The sequence below is a fragment of the Eptatretus burgeri genome, chromosome 12, assembly GCF_056783735.1.
Source record: "Eptatretus burgeri isolate ZD-2024b chromosome 12, Ebu_testis_v1, whole genome shotgun sequence".
Classification (NCBI taxonomy): domain Eukaryota; kingdom Metazoa; phylum Chordata; class Myxini; order Myxiniformes; family Myxinidae; genus Eptatretus; species Eptatretus burgeri.
This window is the reverse complement of record NC_140972.1, coordinates 75,856,862-75,874,689: the sequence shown is the minus strand read 5'-3', so window position 1 is coordinate 75,874,689 and position 17,828 is coordinate 75,856,862. Positions and strand designations below refer to the sequence as shown.

Below are 17,828 nucleotides of genomic sequence, written 5' to 3'. Positions count from 1 at the left end.
CACTGTAGATGGCAACGAGTCACGGACACACTGTAGATGGCAACTAGTCACGGACACACTGTAGATGGTAACGAGTCACGGACACACTGTAGATGGCAACGAGTCACGGACACACTGTAGATGGCAACTACTCACGGACACGCTGCAGATGGCAACTAGTCACGGGCACACTGTAGATGGCAACGAGTCACGGACACACTGTAGATGGCAACGTGTCACGGACACACTGTAAATGGCAACTAGTCACGGACACACTGTAGATGGCAACTAGTCACAGACACACTGTAAATGGCAACGAGTCACGGACACACTGTAGATGGCAACGAGTCACGGACACACTGTAGATGGCAACGAGTCACGGACACACTGTAGATGGTAACGAGTCACGGACACACTGTAGATGGCAACGAGTCACGGACACACTGTAGATGGCAACTAGTCACAGACACACTGTAAATGGCAACGAGTCACGGACACACTGTAGATGGCAACGAGTCACGGACACACTGTAGATGGCAACTAGTCACGGACACACTGTAGATGGTAACGAGTCACGGACACACTGTAGATGGCAACGAGTCACGGACACACTGTAGATGGCAACTACTCACGGACACGCTGCAGATGGCAACTAGTCACGGGCACACTGTAGATGGCAACGAGTCACGGACACACTGTAGATGGCAACGTGTCACGGACACACTGTAGATGGCAACTAGTCACAGACACACTGTAGATGGCAACGAGTCACGGACACACTGTAGATGGCAACTAGTCACAGACACACTGTAGATGGCAACGAGTCACGGACACACTGTAGATGGCAACGAGTCACGGACACACTGTAGATGGCAACTCGTCACGGACACACTGTAGATGGCAACTCGTCACGGACACACTGTAGATGGCAACGAGTCACGGACACACTGTAGATGGCAACTAGTCACGGACACACTGTAGATGGTAACGAGTCACGGACACACTGTAGATGGCAACGAGTCACGGACACACTGTAGATGGCAACGAGTCACGGACACGCTGTAGATGGCAACTTGTCACGGACACACTGTAGATGGTAACGAGTCACGGACACACTGTAGATGGCAACGAGTCACGGACACACTGTAGATGGCAACGAGTCACGGACACGCTGTAGATGGCAACGAGTCACGGACACACTGTAGATGGCAACTAGTCACGGACACACTGTAGATGGTAACGAGTCACGGACACACTGTAGATGGCAACGAGTCACGGACACACTGTAGATGGCAACGAGTCACGGACACGCTGTAGATGGCAACTAGTCACGGACACACTGTAGATGGCAACGAGTCACGGACACACTGTAGATGGCAACTTGTCACGGACACACTGTAGATGGCAACAAGTCACGGACACACTGTAGATGGCAACTAGTCACGGACACACTGTAGATGGCAACTCGTCACGGACACACTGTAGATGGCAACTCGTCACGCACACACTGTAGATGGCAACGAGTCACGGACACACTGTAGATGGCAACTAGTCACGGACACACTGTAGATGGCAACGAGTCACGGACACACTGTAGATGGCAACTAGTCACGGACACACTGTAGATGGCAACGAGTCACGGACACACTGTAGATGGCAACTAGTCACAGACACACTGCAGATGGCAACTAGTCACGGACACACTGCAGATGGCAACGAGTCACGGACACACTGTAGATGGCAACTAGTCACGGACACACTGTAGATGGCAACTAGTCACGGACACACTGTAGATGGCAACTAGTCACGGACACACTGTAGATGGCAACTAGTCACGGACACACTGTAGATGGCAACTAGTCACGGACACACTGTAGATGGCAACGAGTCATGGACACACTGTAGATGGCAACGAGTCACGGACACACTGTAGATGGCAACTAGTCACGGACACACTGTAGATGGCAACGAGTCACGGACACACTGTAGATGGCAACTAGTCACAGACACACTGCAGATGGCAACTAGTCACGGACACACTGCAGATGGCAACTAGTCACGGACACACTGTAGATGGCAACTAGTCACGGACACACTGTAGATGGCAACTAGTCACGGACACACTGTAGATGGCAACTAGTCACGGACACACTGTAGATGGCAACTAGTCACGGACACACTGTAGATGGCAACTAGTCACAGACACACTGTAGATGGCAACTAGTCACAGACACACTGTAGATGGCAACTAGTCACAGACACACTGTAGATGGCAACTAGTCACGGACACACTGTAGATGGCAACTAGTCACGGACACACTGTAGATGGCAACTAGTCACGGACACACTGTAGATGGCAACTAGTCACGGACACACTGTAGATGGCAACTAGTCACGGACACACTGTAGATGGCAACTAGTCACGGACACACTGTAGATGGCAACTAGTCACGGACACACTGTAGATGGCAACGAGTCACGGACACACTGTAGATGGCAACTAGTCACGGACACACTGTAGATGGCAACTAGTCACGGACACACTGTCGATGGCAACGAGTCATGGACACACTGTAGATGGCAACTAGTCACGGACACGCTGTAGATGGCAACTAGTCACGGACACACTGTAGATGGCAACGAGTCACGGACACACTGTAGATGGCAACGTGTCACGGACACACTGTAAATGGCAACTAGTCACGGACACACTGTAGATGGCAACGTGTCACGGACACACTGTAGATGGCAACTAGTCACGGACACACTGTAGATGACAACTAGTCATGGACACACTGTAGATGGCAACGAGTCACGGGCACACTGTAGATGGTAACGAGTCACGGACACACTGTAGATGGCAACTAGTCACGGACACACTGTAGATGGCAACGAGTCACGGACACACTGTAGATGGCAACGAGTCATGGACACACTGTAGATGGCAACTAGTCATGGACACACTGTAGATGGCAACTAGTCACGGACACGCTGTCGATGGCAACTAGTCACGGACACATCCATGGTTCTTTTGATGATGGTTCCTCTATAGATAAAAGAAGCCCACTTTCTCTCCCTCGTGCTTTATTCTAAAGAGTTTCTGCTATCGTAGTATAACACAAATGGTACCGTTGGTTGGAAAAGTAATAATCCATTTACTTGGAACAAAAATTTGTGCCTTTAATCATATTGACTTGCCTTTTTGGGGGTTTGTGGAAGAAGAAGCAAAACCTCAAGCTTTATGTAGCGGTTCCCACGGAAACATTTATTATTCTACAACAGCAGAAACCCTTTACTCAGGAGGAGCACACTAAAGGAAATGTAGTAATATTGAAACGAAGCCATTGAAAATATTCTACTAAATTAATTGAGGAAATTGGATGTACGTATGTACGTCTGAAAATCATAGAAAAAAACAGGGCAGGCCTGATCACACAATTTTGCATACTTGTTGTACGTACCCATTAGACCGGGAGCCCGGGGCCCTGGGCTCAAACGAACGAGGTACTAATATCTGAGCACAGGGGCATGAATGGAGTATCAAAAGACATATAGAAAGTTATTTCTATAACTTTCTGGTGACCCTCCAAAGGGGTCCTTAAAATTGGCTAGATCAAACATTGCAAGTACCAGTTGGTATCACTTCCATATGATGCATACTTCTCCGAACATTCTTTTCCGAGTTCGGCGATGTTATATTAGGTGAGGTCAGGGAACATTAGAACTGTTATTACTTCCAAAGATTTCCGAGTTCGGAGACGTTAGGAGAAGTTAGGAAACATTAGAACTATTTATGTCTTCGTATATTTCCGAGCGTTTCAGTACAATGTGAGCCTGTAGTTTTTCCGAGTTTACTGGTTCATAGTGTGATACCAGTAGGCTTATTAGTATTTTGTAGTTCTTTTTGTTAAATTGTTAAACATAAATGTTTCCTATGGTAATGGTGTGCCGGCATAATGTGCAAAATTATGCCAATTGTGTATTTTTGGTCTACTGTAATGTTATACCCTTTTTAGAGCTTACTTTTGGGGGTTCTGGTAGGGCCAATGCAGCAGACAATTTGTCTGGTAATGGACATTTTACACTCTGTGGGATGTATATATGATTTTAAAACTGGTTTTATCTAGTACCTCCAATGTTTGAGCTAGCCCCTTTTTTGGGGGCCCTTGTTGGGGCTTCTGGGGGGCTTTTTGCAGTAGTAGGCATGTCTGTCACATGTGGTTTTGTTGTAAGGTTGGTCATATGCATCATATGGAAGTGATACCAACTGGTACTTCCAATGTTTCATCTCGCCAATTTTAAGGACCCCTTTGGAGGGTCACCAGGGTCCTTATGCAGAGGTTGGTACCCGGCAGAAATAACTTTCTATATGTCTTTTGATACTCCATTCTTGCCCCTGTGCTCAGATATTAATACCTCGTTCGTTTGAGCTCAGGGCCCTGGGCTCCCTGTCTACATGGTCAGGTCATGGGCACCAAAATATAAAACCCCCCTCCCCCTCTAGGAGACTTGCCAATGCTCCCGAAGGGAGCAGTTGTTTCTCGTAAGTCTACAAAAGTACATGGAAGGAGCACACAAACATGAACTACAGCCACGACGACAACAATTTTATGTTATAAAAGATCCTTTTTTTCACGTGTTTAACCTCATTTTACATCGTCATTGCCAATCACAGATAGATATGCAATGTGTTTGCGAAGTACAACATGTTGTCTTTTGATTAAATGTATCAGCGAAGCGATGGGAGGCATGCTTACAGTAGTGTTGCTGATTCTTAAAAATCAAAATTGGTCCCCCTCTTTTCATGCTACAAAGTTGAAACATAGGGGTGTCACCTGGTAGCGGCGAGATAAGATAACCAGGCAACCACTGGTAGGCATGGATGACCCACAAAATAAGTAATGGAGAAGAAAGTAAATACCTATGGATTATTTTTTTAAATGCCATGAACAAACTTTGGTACATCACAGGTGATAAAGGTTGTGGTCAAGTTTCATTTAAATTGTGTGTGTGGTTTCAGAGAAGAAAGCAAATACATATTTCGGGGGGCAATACCCATGTGGTGTTGTGCTGCCGAGTTTCGGTGGCGAGCACGACTGCGAGATGGAGCAGTAAAGTCGGCTCCACCGAACACCCGGAATTTATAGGTCGTCACCCCGGATAACTCCGGAGCCGACGGGTCCCTTATCGGACTGAAGATCGCCAATAGGTCGACCGCATGGGATAGGGTCGATTGCCAATTTCAATTTACCTAAACACCCACGTTGTCCAAACTACCGGGGAAATTCACCCTCGGCGGTGCTCGAGCGGAACGAGCCGTTAGCGTGCTCGAACCATGCGGAACCTGAGCGGATGGTTACCGAGATCCGTTGGTCCAAATGCACAATTTGCCGCTTCCCAATTTCCCAACATGTACCGTGCTAAACCAATAAAGAGAAAACAGAAACGGGCTGAAACATTGAACAGGGGATTTATTTATAATGGCCGGGGGGGGGGGGGAACACAGAAGAGCAGAGTTTTCCGACTATAAGAAATGCAGTCAATGTACAAGCAAAAGCACTTATACAGTTGCAACTTAAAGACGGGCCCACACACAGACACACACACAGAAATGGAGCCCAATGGTCTTTATTGAAGACCTCCAGCTCGAGGACAGGTGAGCTGGAGACCAGAGCCTGTGCTTGGACCTGTCCACCTCGTGTGGTCTTCGACGATCCGGCTCGACGGGACTCGAACCCACAAAACGATGCTGCTCCAAGCACCAGGTACCACGCTCTCCAACCGGCCACACACCAATCGACCAAGGCCAAGGAGAAGATCAGAGGCGACATTGATCCAGCTCGGCGGGACTCGAACCCGCAACATGATGATGATGACCACCACGACGACCACGACCCCAAGACGACAACCAGGTGACAACTAAGAAGACCACCCAAACGCTCCCAGCCTGGCGTTCCTTTATATTTCCTTCTTGTCCGGGGTGAGAAAATCGCCCTCTGAGGCGGCCTCCACCTTCATTGGCCGGCGTGTCGTGGGAAAATTGTCCTCTGAGGCGGCCTCCACCCTCATTGGCCGGCGTGTCGTGGGAAAGCCGCCTTCTGTGGCCATCTCAACCCTCATTGGCCGGCGTGTCGTGGGAAAGCCGCCTTCTGTGGCCATCTCAACCCTCATTGGCCGGCATGTCGTGGGAAAATCGCCCTCTGAGGTGGCCTCCACCCTCATTGGCCGGCGTGTCGTGGGAAAGCCACCTTCTTTGGCCATCTCAACCCTCATTGGCCGGCGTGTGGTGGGAAAGCCGCCTTCTGTGGCCTGATTGGACAAGGGGCACGCCCCTGCCTTCCTGGGCAGAGTCCCAAGGCGATGGAAATCTCCACCCACGTACGTGGCTGGACACGCGTGTGTAATGGCGCGATGTGTAAAGTGAAGGAGTGATGGTTTCGGTTGGCTGGAGGCTCGATTTGTATTGCAAAAACCCTGACTAAAAAAGTAATTCGCAACGCACATATGTAATTCCCATTAGACACAGGTAGGGGGCCCTAACTATAAACACACACATCAAAATAACTAAGCTTAGGGACTGCTGTCTGTCTGTGTGCACAAGGCTTCCAGATTCGTAACAGTAGAACCCCTTCGACCCCAATTTTTTTAATGTCGTGCACAAACTTTAGTTCATCACTGGTGATGAAGGCAATGGTCAAGTTTCATTGGAATTGTGTGTTGTTTCTGAGAAATAAGTAAATAACTCTCTTGGGGGGGGGGTTCTCCTTAAATTTGTACATGTACAGATTTAATTGTACATGTACAGGCCTACATATATATATATATATATATATATATATATATATATATATATATATATATATATATATATATATATATTTTTTTTTTTTTAAATGGTGTGAATAAACTTTGGTACATCATGGGTGGTGAAGATTATCAAGTTTCATTGGAATTGTCTGTGTAGTTTCTAAGAGAAATGCAAATACCTATTTTTGGGGGGCAACCCCACCCCCACTTCAACTCCCTTCAACCCCAATTTTTTAATGGTGTGAACAAACTTTGGTACATCATGGTTGATGAAGGTTGTGGTGAAGTTTCATTGAAATTGTGTGTGAAGTTGCAAGTATTTGTGAACGGACAGACGGACAGACGGACGGACGGACAGACAGACAGATGCACTGGAACTATGTTCCAGGTGAGCTAAAAATTATGCTGCATCTGTCTCTAGTCGGCCTTGCCACGACTTGAATCCTTACTGTAATTCATGGACGTTGTGTGTGTGTGTGTGTGTGTGTGTGTGTGTGTGTGTGTGTGTGTGTGTGTGTGTGTGTGTGTGTGTGTGTGTGTGTGTGTGTGTGTGTGTGTGTGTGTGTGTGTGTGTCACGACTCCTCTTCCAGTTCTTGCTACATCGGATCAGCATGACCCCAATTAATGTGTTAGGGTGTTTTTATCTTTTAGTTCATCACAAACTTTAGTTCATCACGGGTAATGAAGGCTAATGGTCAAGTTTCATTGGAATTGTGTGTCGTTTCTGAGAAAAAAGCAAATACAAATTCTCCATATATATGTGTATGATATTGGGCTGCCTCCAGGTGGGGGAAGGTATTACAAGTCTCCACCATTTACAATACAGTATTCCTGTCCCCACGTTTTCCAGTGCAGTGAGGTTTTTTGAATTAACAGCAATGGTATGTTTTTTTTTTTTTTTTTTTTGTTTTTTTCTTAATGCACGTAACCCCGGGTTATTTTTATTTCTTTTTGGGAGTGACTGAGGAAACTGTCAGTTGCCTGCACACCTCCCAAATAAAGGTATTTGTCAGAAGAACGTGTTGCATGCTTGGAATGACATCGCCCATCAGGTGGGTACTCTGCTCGTTCCGATAAAGTGACTTGCCATGCAGAGCCGACACTGTATGCTGCTTAATCTTGGCAACCTTGGCCAAGTCCAATTTTGCCGAACATTCTCGAACCATCTTATTTCCCCATTTGTAATTGATTTTTTTTTTCAATTAACACAAATCAAGCCAATTGTATTTATGAGTATTTTCGAGTACCTTTACATGTTCTTTACCTTCGGTTGGGTTTTTGTATATTTGTACATGTACAGGCCATACGCTCCCGTCAGCCGCATCCAGGTCTGTTCATCTTTTTCTTTTTCTCCTTTGTTTCTCATCTGTTGCTGTATTTCTTCCCCTCGTCTCTTTCCTCTTTTTCTTTTCGTTAATTTCTTTGCTTGTTGTGCACACCTGTTTTGTCCCACTGTGAGTTTGTTGCCTTTTTGTCTTCTGTCACCTTGTTCATCAATGAGTCTCATTTTTTATATAGAAACAAACAAGTCCTCAAAGAAGCATTGGGCAAGCCTCCGTTTGGCATGCACCCAATTGGACATCTCGACGAGCTGAGCAACAAACTTACCTGGATGATGTTGTGAACCAAAACACCACAATTTCCTCAAAAAAATAACTAAATTTGAGAATTTTGATCCATATTTTTTACTTTTTTGGCGCGCGACACAACATCAGGAATGACAGAATGTGGTATTCAAAACTCTCAAATTATCCCCCGAGCTTTCTGTATCTTGGCATAATTTTTTGTTTGAATACAAGGCATAAAGTGAACGTAATCCGAGATTAAAATTTATTGTTCTTGAGTTGGCATGTTTTCGGTGTGGAGGTTTTTCTTCGACTACAATGTTGCTTTTTTGTTGTCGTTTTTGTTCCAGATTTACTACCGATTTCCTTTCTCGATTTTGGCATGCCGTAAACGCATCTCGTAGCGCACATACCTGTGCACAGAGCTTCCAGTCAGTTATCAGTGTTCCAGTTGTGGTCGGTATTTCACGTCGTAGCATTACTCTCCGTGTACGGGTAGTGAGGTTAACGTGCATTGACAAGAATGAATTTAAATTTGTTCAAATTGAGGTTGTTGTTTTGTTTTTGTTTTCTAAATGCATATGTACGGACAAAGAATGAGTAAGGTTCGGTTTTCCAACCTCGTTTGGCCCCTTAATGGTAAAACAAAGGCTGTCCTTGCAGAAGAAAATGAAATTGTTTCCATCAGCATTGACTGTCTATTGTCAACCTGGGTGCCATTTTTGAGATGAAAGAAATGGCACATTCTGAGAGCAAGCATACGAGGGAGTAATTATTTTCACAAATGTGCAATTTCTGGATGCGATTCAAACTCTGTGAAGTGCCAGAGCTATGCGCCAAGCAACAAGCAAGCCAATAAATGTTTCAGTTATGGCTGCAGGGATTGGCTCGAAGTGAACCAATGATTATAATGGTATTCATCAAACGTTTCAATTGGTCATAATGTCTGAATTGCTGGAAAGATTTTTGCTGCTCTTGTGTTTGGAATGTTGCCTGCTTGCTTATCTTGTTTCTATGTTTGTGGCACATTGGGAACTCCTGCTTTTTCAGGGGTCCCCCCCCCCCACAAGTTGATGATTACTCCACCACAGCATTTTTGTTTTTTTGTTGATTGGTTTTATTCTTGCAGTGATCTCAGGCTCATGGTGGAGCTTGTGCAGAAGTAAAAATGCAGGATAAAGATATTCCATGCTTTTTGAAGAAAAAAAAAAATGGAGGATATTGTAACATTGTTTCTTTATGATCACCACGTGGCAAGAAGGTGCGAGTTTTTCACCTCGCCCTCTAGGGCAAAGTTAAAAGTTCAAAAAATGCAGTTACGGGCACATTTTTGAACATTTTTTAAATGAAACTTTGTGTATGTAATCAACATTGGGAGATGTATAAAATATGTAACGAGTTTTTGGATTTTACCCCCGGTTCATATATGCCTGGTGTTGGCTTAATGGTTAGGGTGGTGGGTTTTGGATCCTCGGGTCCTGAGTTCAAATTCCCCTTGGCTGTTGAATTAATACCAGGTGGGGTTAACTCGGCCTGTCATCCTTCCGAGGTCGGCAAAATGAGTGCCAGCTTGCTGGTATACTGTGTCAGAATGGTGACCTGTCCAGGATTGTGCCCAATAGCCAAGGAGACTGCTTAAGCAGCACCAACGCTCTGCACAGAGTATGGTCCCAATATCCTCCTCCTCCTCCTCCTCCCGGTTCATTCCCCAGTGGTCTTGGGGTCATCGTCATCAAAACCGATTTTTTGTTTGTTTTTTTTTAACTTAAAATTTGATATTGGGTCATTGGAACTTTTTACCATCTTTCAACTTTGCTTTTGGTGGGAAGCATGGCGATTTGTTCGCTGTAGTATGAATTGCAAAGACGGTGGAAACCAATATACGAATCGGGATTCCATGTGAGATCCCAACCTGGGATCTCAACATCAATGATTCAAGAGTTCAGATGGGAAACTCCGAACAGGCCAAGTCATGTTACAGTGGAATGACATTTTACCGAACAAGAAAATATATTTTTAAGGTTGGTCTCTTAAATATGAAGATAAACTCTGTGTACTTTTTGAATTATAGGATCATTTCTACTTTTAAATATATCTCCACAACATGCTGGACAGATTTAGAATGGTTTTTGGTGGACTTTTACCTGATTTATTATTTAGGTTAGAATGTAAACGATTATTATTATTATTATTATTATTATTATTATTATTGTCATTGATTGGTGCTTCACCTGGTACTGTTTGGTGAAAGTGAAGTTGTACTTCCTTTAACTTGTGGTTTGGTGTGTGTGTGTGTGTGTGTGTGTGTGTGTGTGTGTGTGTGTGTGTGTGTGTGTGTGTGTGTGTGTGTGTGTGTGTGTGTGTGTGTGTGTGTGTGTGTACGTATGTACGTACACACACATACATATACATGCATACATACATACACGCTACCAGATCTGGGAGTAGGGGAAAGAGGCAACAGAACAGCTGACATCATGTCACACTCTGTAGAACCCTCTGGGAGAAAACCAGGGTTGGCAGATTGATGGCGGTGGCCCGGGCCCAATTGTTGACCTTCCAATTTCCGAGGGTTTTTCGTGGGTGGTATTTTCAATGTCTGTTATTGTCATATCACAGCCAAGTTGGTAGTTTGTTTTTAGTGGTTTTTATTTTTTGTGTTTTTTTTTTTATCCACCTCTCCTCCAGGCAGTTTCTCCCACTGCTGTCTGAGTCATCTGACCTTCCCCAGCAACTCCATGTTGCACATATTTTGCCAGTACCCCCATACTGGTTAAAGTCCCAAAATCCAGGCTTGCTTTCAACCCTTTTGTCCTTGACTAACCCCCCCTTCCTTTCGTGATTGCGGAACTGTCTTGTGGGGCTGTTCCATCCAACCCTTCCCTCCTGAGCTTCAAGCATGCAGTGCATTACTATCTCATGTTGACTCCATTGCAACCTGTAACTTTTTTTTAACCCACATGAACCCTGCCTCAATCAACCCTATTATGTGTGGGTTACTGTTTCCTGCCCCCCTCTTCTCTATCTTCTCTCTTCCTGTTCGTTCAAGCATATTTGTGTGCGGGTCTTAAAGGTTGATTGCGGTTTTTTTGTCTGGATAATCAAACTGTACAAGAGTTGATGAAAAGTTAAATGTTTCTCAAGATATTCCCTAACTAAACATACGTGCTTATATCATCGATGATGTCGCACCTTGAGGCTATTTGAGACTGGTATGCAGACATTTCAGTACGTGCTTTGAGAGGTGTTCATCCTTTGTAAACTTTATGCCAAGCAGATGTTCGTTGAGTGGTCCAAAGATTAAAAATCGTGAGGTGACAAGTCTGAACTGTATGGGGGATGATTTTGAACTTCCCAACCAATCAAACTCAATGAGTTGTCACACTTGCTATGTTCGAGTGAACATTATTATACTGCAGTTGAGGCATTCCCTGTGACGCCATACCTATCTTTCGTCTGCACATTGCTTGTCTTTTTTGTTGCATTCCTATATGTATTACTTGTAGTTTTGTGCAGTTATGGTTTTCTTGTGTTCAACTTGTTGAAACTGTCAAGGTGCCAGAATACTATTGCCATTAGTTTTCCAGGTTATGCGTGTACCTTGGAAAGAAATTTCGGCAATTGTGGTGGGGGACAAAGAATGTCTCGACTTCCATTCTGGCTTGCTTTGAATCTGGTATGAAATTATGGACCCAGGTTGCCATCTTCTCAAATAAATCGTCGCCCTTCCTCTGGTAGTATTCCAGAAGTAGGTGAGCTTTTTGCGGCAGGGTTTTAGGACATGTCGGACATTGAAAAGCCATGGAGTTATTGGCCTCATGGTGGTTACCTTTTGCCTGCGGGCTGGCGGCAGCACTGCCTGACTCCACGTCTCAATATAAACTTTATAGCGGCCTTTGGTGGCCTCAACATGGCCTTCAACACCAAGGTGTGGTACTTAAACCTTATCCAGATTCTGAAGTACCTACACCCACAATTTAGGGTCTCTCGGTGCCACAGTTCGGCCGTGAAAGACTAACGTTTAAACGAACACACAAACACTTGAAATTATTTATAACATTTATGTGTACAGTATACTTTTTATAATAATGTGCATCAATTTTTTTTCGATGTTTCAGATTCTGAATGGTGTCCAATTACATGGACGTACACCGGCCATTGAGGATGGATAATTTGATTGAGCCGAGAATTGGGTGTCTTGCACCCTTTTACTCACGTGGTGTGTGAGTTTTCACCTTTGGTTCTGTGTGCGTCTGATCTGCACAAGCCAAGAATCTGTAGTTAAACCTTTTGGTGACTTCATCTGGTGGTCTCATGGGATCCCTGTATATTAATTAATTATTTGTGCATTATTTGTCTTTTATTGTCCTCGGGTGCAATGCTGTTGCTTTTCATTCATTTCGCTTCGGTAAATCTCAACTCGTCGTCGTCGTTCGGTCAGAGTTGGTTTTGTTTGAACTGCCACTGAGTGCGAGAGCCATTAGCTCTCGTGGCTGTTAAGAAGCCATTGGGCCTGAAATTGGCTCTCTTGGCCGTTAAGAAGCCATTTCCAAAACTTTGTCATGAATTGTCGGATAAATGGCACTGTCACCGTTGAAGGTGGATACAGGAGGAAGCACGAGGAAGGAACGGTTTTGGCCAAGGACTTGGATGAATATTCTGCCTGTACGTGCAAGTCGTACCGTTTGATACGACTCCGACAAAAACGAGTCAGGCGTTGGGCATCCGCAATAAAAGACGTGCAAAGACCGATGAACTTGCGTGTGAAGAACTTGTGCGAAAGTGTCTGGAGAGGCTGAGAATTGAATTGGCACATGTTTTGTCATTCATGCAGTCGTCGGTTGCTTTTACTCGGATGTGCTTGTGACTGCCCAGAGAACTGTGAGGGGTGGGATGTGGTGGTGGAAACGGGAGAAACGGAAGCCCTCGGCTCCCTCCCGAATTGGCCCCCCCAATTCTTTTTCCGATTCACCGTGGAGGGGCTGGCATGGAGACAGGGGCCTGCTTTGTTGTGCTTTACGCAGCTGTTGCTTCAGCCTTGGCTGGCAGGGTTGCGCTCACATGACCCTGGGATGGGATTCTCAGCAAAGCAGAGCCGAGCGGTTCAGTTCGTTAATTTAAACATCTTCGTACACCCAAAGTTGGACTGCAGTGTGATTGATCCTCTGCCTGTCACTTTTTGGACAACATCCTCATCTCGAAAGAGACATTTTGATTTGAGAAACACTCATTGTAATTGAAGTTACGTTTTAAAACACCCGCTTCCATTCCGTCCTCTACCACCACCACCACTACCTCCCCCCCCCTCGTTGTTCACGTAGCACACCCCTCACCCTCAGCACGTACCCTGTGCAAATCGCACCCCCATTTTCTGGACGATGCTTTTGTGGCAGAGCCGGGTGGATCGCTCGACGGCTTAAGTCGTCGCAGTTAGTGTGCAGATGGATGGGACGTGAACCAGTGGAGCTCTGCTGCCAGGCACGTGTGCTACCTTTGTTCTCCCTCGTCCAGCACACGTGCCGCCATGTGCACCACCGTAGTTTTGTGTGCAGAACGATGGATGAATCCGTGGGAAATTTGTGAATTGCATGACCGCTGGGTGTTGTTTGACTTCTGGCAATGTGTACCGAAGCTGGGAAGAAGCAGGATGTTGCCTTTCTTCGTGCGCGTACTTGAACATGATGTGACGAAGGGCATTTCCATGATGAGGTCTGATTAGTGGAAACGAAAATGTCACATCAGGTTTGCTTTTATGTGTCCTTCCTCTCCTTGCCTCTCCCTTACCCTCAATTAATTAAGCCAGGTCTCGCGAGAATTTCAACACGTCACGCTTTCGGAATGACCAATTATTTTCGTTTAAATGTGTTGATGGAACGGCGAGAGATATTACCGAGCAGCAGGCAGGGTCGGCTGACCTGTTACCATGGTGAGGCTCCATTTCCACCACACCCCCCCCAACCTCGCGCCGTGCTCGCCCCACCCTCCGTACCGGCATGCACAAGTGACGTCATGCTCGTCCTTCGTGGTGCGGCTCCAAATCCTTCCCCCACCGCGCCCCGTCCTCCCTCCCCTCCCTTTCCTTCCTCGCCGGTGACACTTCCTCCTTCAGTCCGTTCGTCGTTGCTTCTTAAGCTCGCCAAGAGCTTCACCTCCCTGGTTCCTTCCTTAGCAACCTGCACACCCATTTCCTCGAGTGTCCAACCACTTCCTGTCCCCATTTTGACCCCTCTTTCTTTCCTTCCAGGAAACGTTTTCTCGCATCCCCGAGATACTCCGTCAGGAGTTCGATGCCCCTGTACACAGCTCGGGTTACACACACACACACACACACACACACACACACACACACACACACACACACACACACACACACACACACACACACACACACACACACACACACACACACACACACACACACACTCTGCAACTCTTGTGTTCACTGTTCAAGGTGTCCCCACATGTCAAAACTTTACTTTGCCTTTGACCTCCAGCGACGCTATGATGGCGTGAACAAAATGTAGCCTTTGTCCGGTTATTTATATGTATACTGTGTTTGTGTTGTGTTGGTGGAGGGGGAGGGGAAGGGAGAATGTTTGAGAGTTTTCCCGCGCAATTGTGCCGCGTGCTGTAAATGTCATCGATTTGTCCCTCATACCCTGCCGTTCCTTGTTTGTTTAGACCTCCTCGCTTTGTCCTCCCCTCCCTCCCCTCCCCTTACCCCCTCCCCAAGTGCATGCATTGGTGTGGGCAAATTTTACCTTCTTCACTCATCGTTTGCCAGTGCGTCCTGCGCACCACTCACCCTTCCGCCACGTTTTATGACACCGAACATCATCCAAGTCTTTAAATCAGATTTGATGTCGGTTATACAATTGACACGCGTAAACTTGTAAATCCTCCGCCACCTACTCACTCATACCATCGTCTGTCCTTCCCTTTGTTTGGCCCGGCGTGTGTGTGTGCGCGCGCGCCTCGCCTGCCCTGCACTAGCTCCTCCCCCACCCCTCCACTCCTCGAGCCTCCATCCCTCATCCCGTATCCCTCCCCTCCATCCCCGGCCTGCTCACAGCCGCCGCAACTCGGGCCAGCAGGGCCGAAAGGCGGACGCGCTGGGATTGCCGATTTGTTGGAGGACAGCGGGCCGAGCGCTCCGGGAGGACCGTTACACGGGAAGGAAATAGAGGGGACGCAGACGGAGCACTCGGGAAGAGCGAGAGGGCGTTCGGACATGGGCAGCACGCACATCCCCATCCGCACGGCGTTCACGGCAGGTAACCACGCCGAGCCGTCCCCGTGCACGGTCCGTTGGTCGCGCGCCTCGTCCTTGCGTGTGCCCGTGGGGGGATATCGCGACGTAGGCCCCACGGGCCGCGTCGTTCTGTTCGCTCGCCCCTCGAACAATGTCCCCATCGGCTGAGCTTGTGTCCCAACGTGTCCGTGTCTCCCCGTCGATGTCCGCAGCCGTACGAGCTGTCCGCGAGGCACGAGGGCTGTTAACCGGTGTCACCACGCGGCACCGCTGCACCTTGTGGCCGTTTAATCACCCATTCGGAATGCCTGGCGGGTTATTACCCCAATGATTACGAATGTTTATCCTGGCGCCGTTTGCCTCTGCTTGCGAATCGTCCGCGCCGTCACCGCACTGAAGTGTCGTGGCACGGTTGTTAAAAAGTCTGTTACCTTCCCGCACGCGCTTCGCCTTCCCCTGGGGTGGGGAGGGTCGCGGTGTTGGGGCTTGATTTGGGCTGTAGTACGGTTGTGTGTATTGAACGGCCGTGTCCCCAATCCGTCCGCGTCCATATGATCGGCGCTTGCAGTGGGAGGTGAAAAAGTCTGTGTGATTTGAATTCATTTTCTGGAACGAGGTCGGTCCTGATCTTTTCGCACATGGTGCGTTTCATGGTCGTGGAGCAATTATTTGGATTTGAAACACCTTCTGTTAATTCCATTGTCAACCAGCCACGTCTGGTGCCCGAGTCCAGGTTCCCTTTGGGCCTTGCCCATTGTTGTTAATGTTGAAAACGGAGCGTGATGTGTCCGGCTGCTGGATGTGTAAGCACATTTTGATTCGTCATGTTGCTATGGACCGAGCACGCATGTTCATAAGCGTCATGAGGAAGGCACGATACCATGGTGTGTTCACCCAGCACGGAACGTTTTGAGGGCGGCGACTGCACAACCAACCGCCGAGTCTCCGTCATCGAACCTGCGACGCTGTGTGCAAGGCGACGATGCTTTCATTCTGATATTTCTTTTTTCTTAATGGCTGCAGATAGGTTGCATTTTATTGATTTGGCAAGCCTGCCTCCATCTCCTCCAACCACTCCCCCTCCCTTTGCATTGCCACAGGCAGCAAACCTTATTGGTGGATGCAGCCGTTGCTTTCCATCCAATCCGTCGACCCTTTGCCGTGCTTTCGAGCAGTTTCCAGTTTGGCAGATGCAATGGAGCGATTGTATAATCCAGGGGAGTACTGAGGGTTGTGAGGAGTTCGTCCTAAAGTCTTCGCTTTGCTGCAAATGAAGGGCGTTGGCTTGCCAGCAATGGCGGAATGCTTTCCCCCTTCGTCGTCGTGTATTTAGGTCACTGTCTGGGCCCAGTGGTCTGGCGTACTATTTCTGCCCCTACTTGCAGATGCCTCGTCCACAGTCTCTGAATGTAAATTCTCTTTGGCCCTTTGTGTGCCGCATGGAAGGCTGGCTCGTGTTCCGGTTGGAACGGGCTGTGGAAATCTGGGCGGGTATTTGCGCTCGGCCTCCTTTTGATTGCGACTGCGGCATACCGAGCGACCCTCTTGACCCTAATGAAATATTTTATTTTTATGATAAGGAAGCAGTGCGTTTTTTTGGGCTGCCCGAGGTCATGGAGTGTTTGTTTGTCGAGTCCAGAAGATGAGTTGGTCCACTGAGCCTGCAAACGGGGAAACGTACTGTGAGCGAGGTTCTACGTGCGATGCGTGTGACTTGTATGGTACATGTCGATCGGATCAGGTCACAAGCGATGACACGGCCTACACAAACGTCGTCGTTCATGGTTTTTGTCTTGTTTTATCGTCGTCATTTACTTGATGGTCTTTGTGTTGTGATTGCATCCAAGACAAAATTTGTTCTGCTCTGCTGGTGACAGACTGTCCCAGTCTTATTGCCGCAGTCGCGTTGCATGGTCAGGGTGCAGTGGCTGCGTGTCCGGCAGGGAGCCAACATTTCTGCAGCAGCCCAGCAGAATTGTGCCCACGGAATGAAGGGCTGGCGTAGTCAGGGGTTGGCTCAGTGCTGAGCCAAAGGGGTGGGCAGGTCCAGCATTTGCACCTCCTTAGTCTCTTCACTTTGCTATTACTATTTTAAGGCCATACGTGTTGTTTTCACAAGTGAAAGTCGTCGGCTCTTCATTTGAAGATGTCATTAAATCATTGGTCTTAAAAGACGATGCTACATTCTCGTGGCCACAGGCTGTACTTTTACTGAAAACATCAC

The 17,828-nt window shown here is 47.2% G+C and overlaps 1 protein-coding gene across 3 annotated transcripts in view; it reads left to right on the top strand.

Annotated features, from left to right (window-relative positions):
* CTBP1 (C-terminal binding protein 1) overlaps nucleotides 1–17,828 on the top strand; it is a 385,392-nt gene that overhangs the window by 140,210 nt on the left and 227,354 nt on the right. Inside the window, exon 1 of one of the 3 annotated variants that reach the window (XM_085848576.1) lies at nucleotides 15,344–15,626. The exons of the other annotated variants lie outside the window; for them this stretch is intronic. Within the exon in view, the coding sequence (XP_085704702.1) occupies nucleotides 15,584–15,626 (43 nt within the window). The 5' untranslated portion in view covers nucleotides 15,344–15,583. Of the gene's footprint in view, nucleotides 1–15,343; nucleotides 15,627–17,828 lie in introns of those variants that run through there. 3 annotated transcript variants of the gene reach the window in all.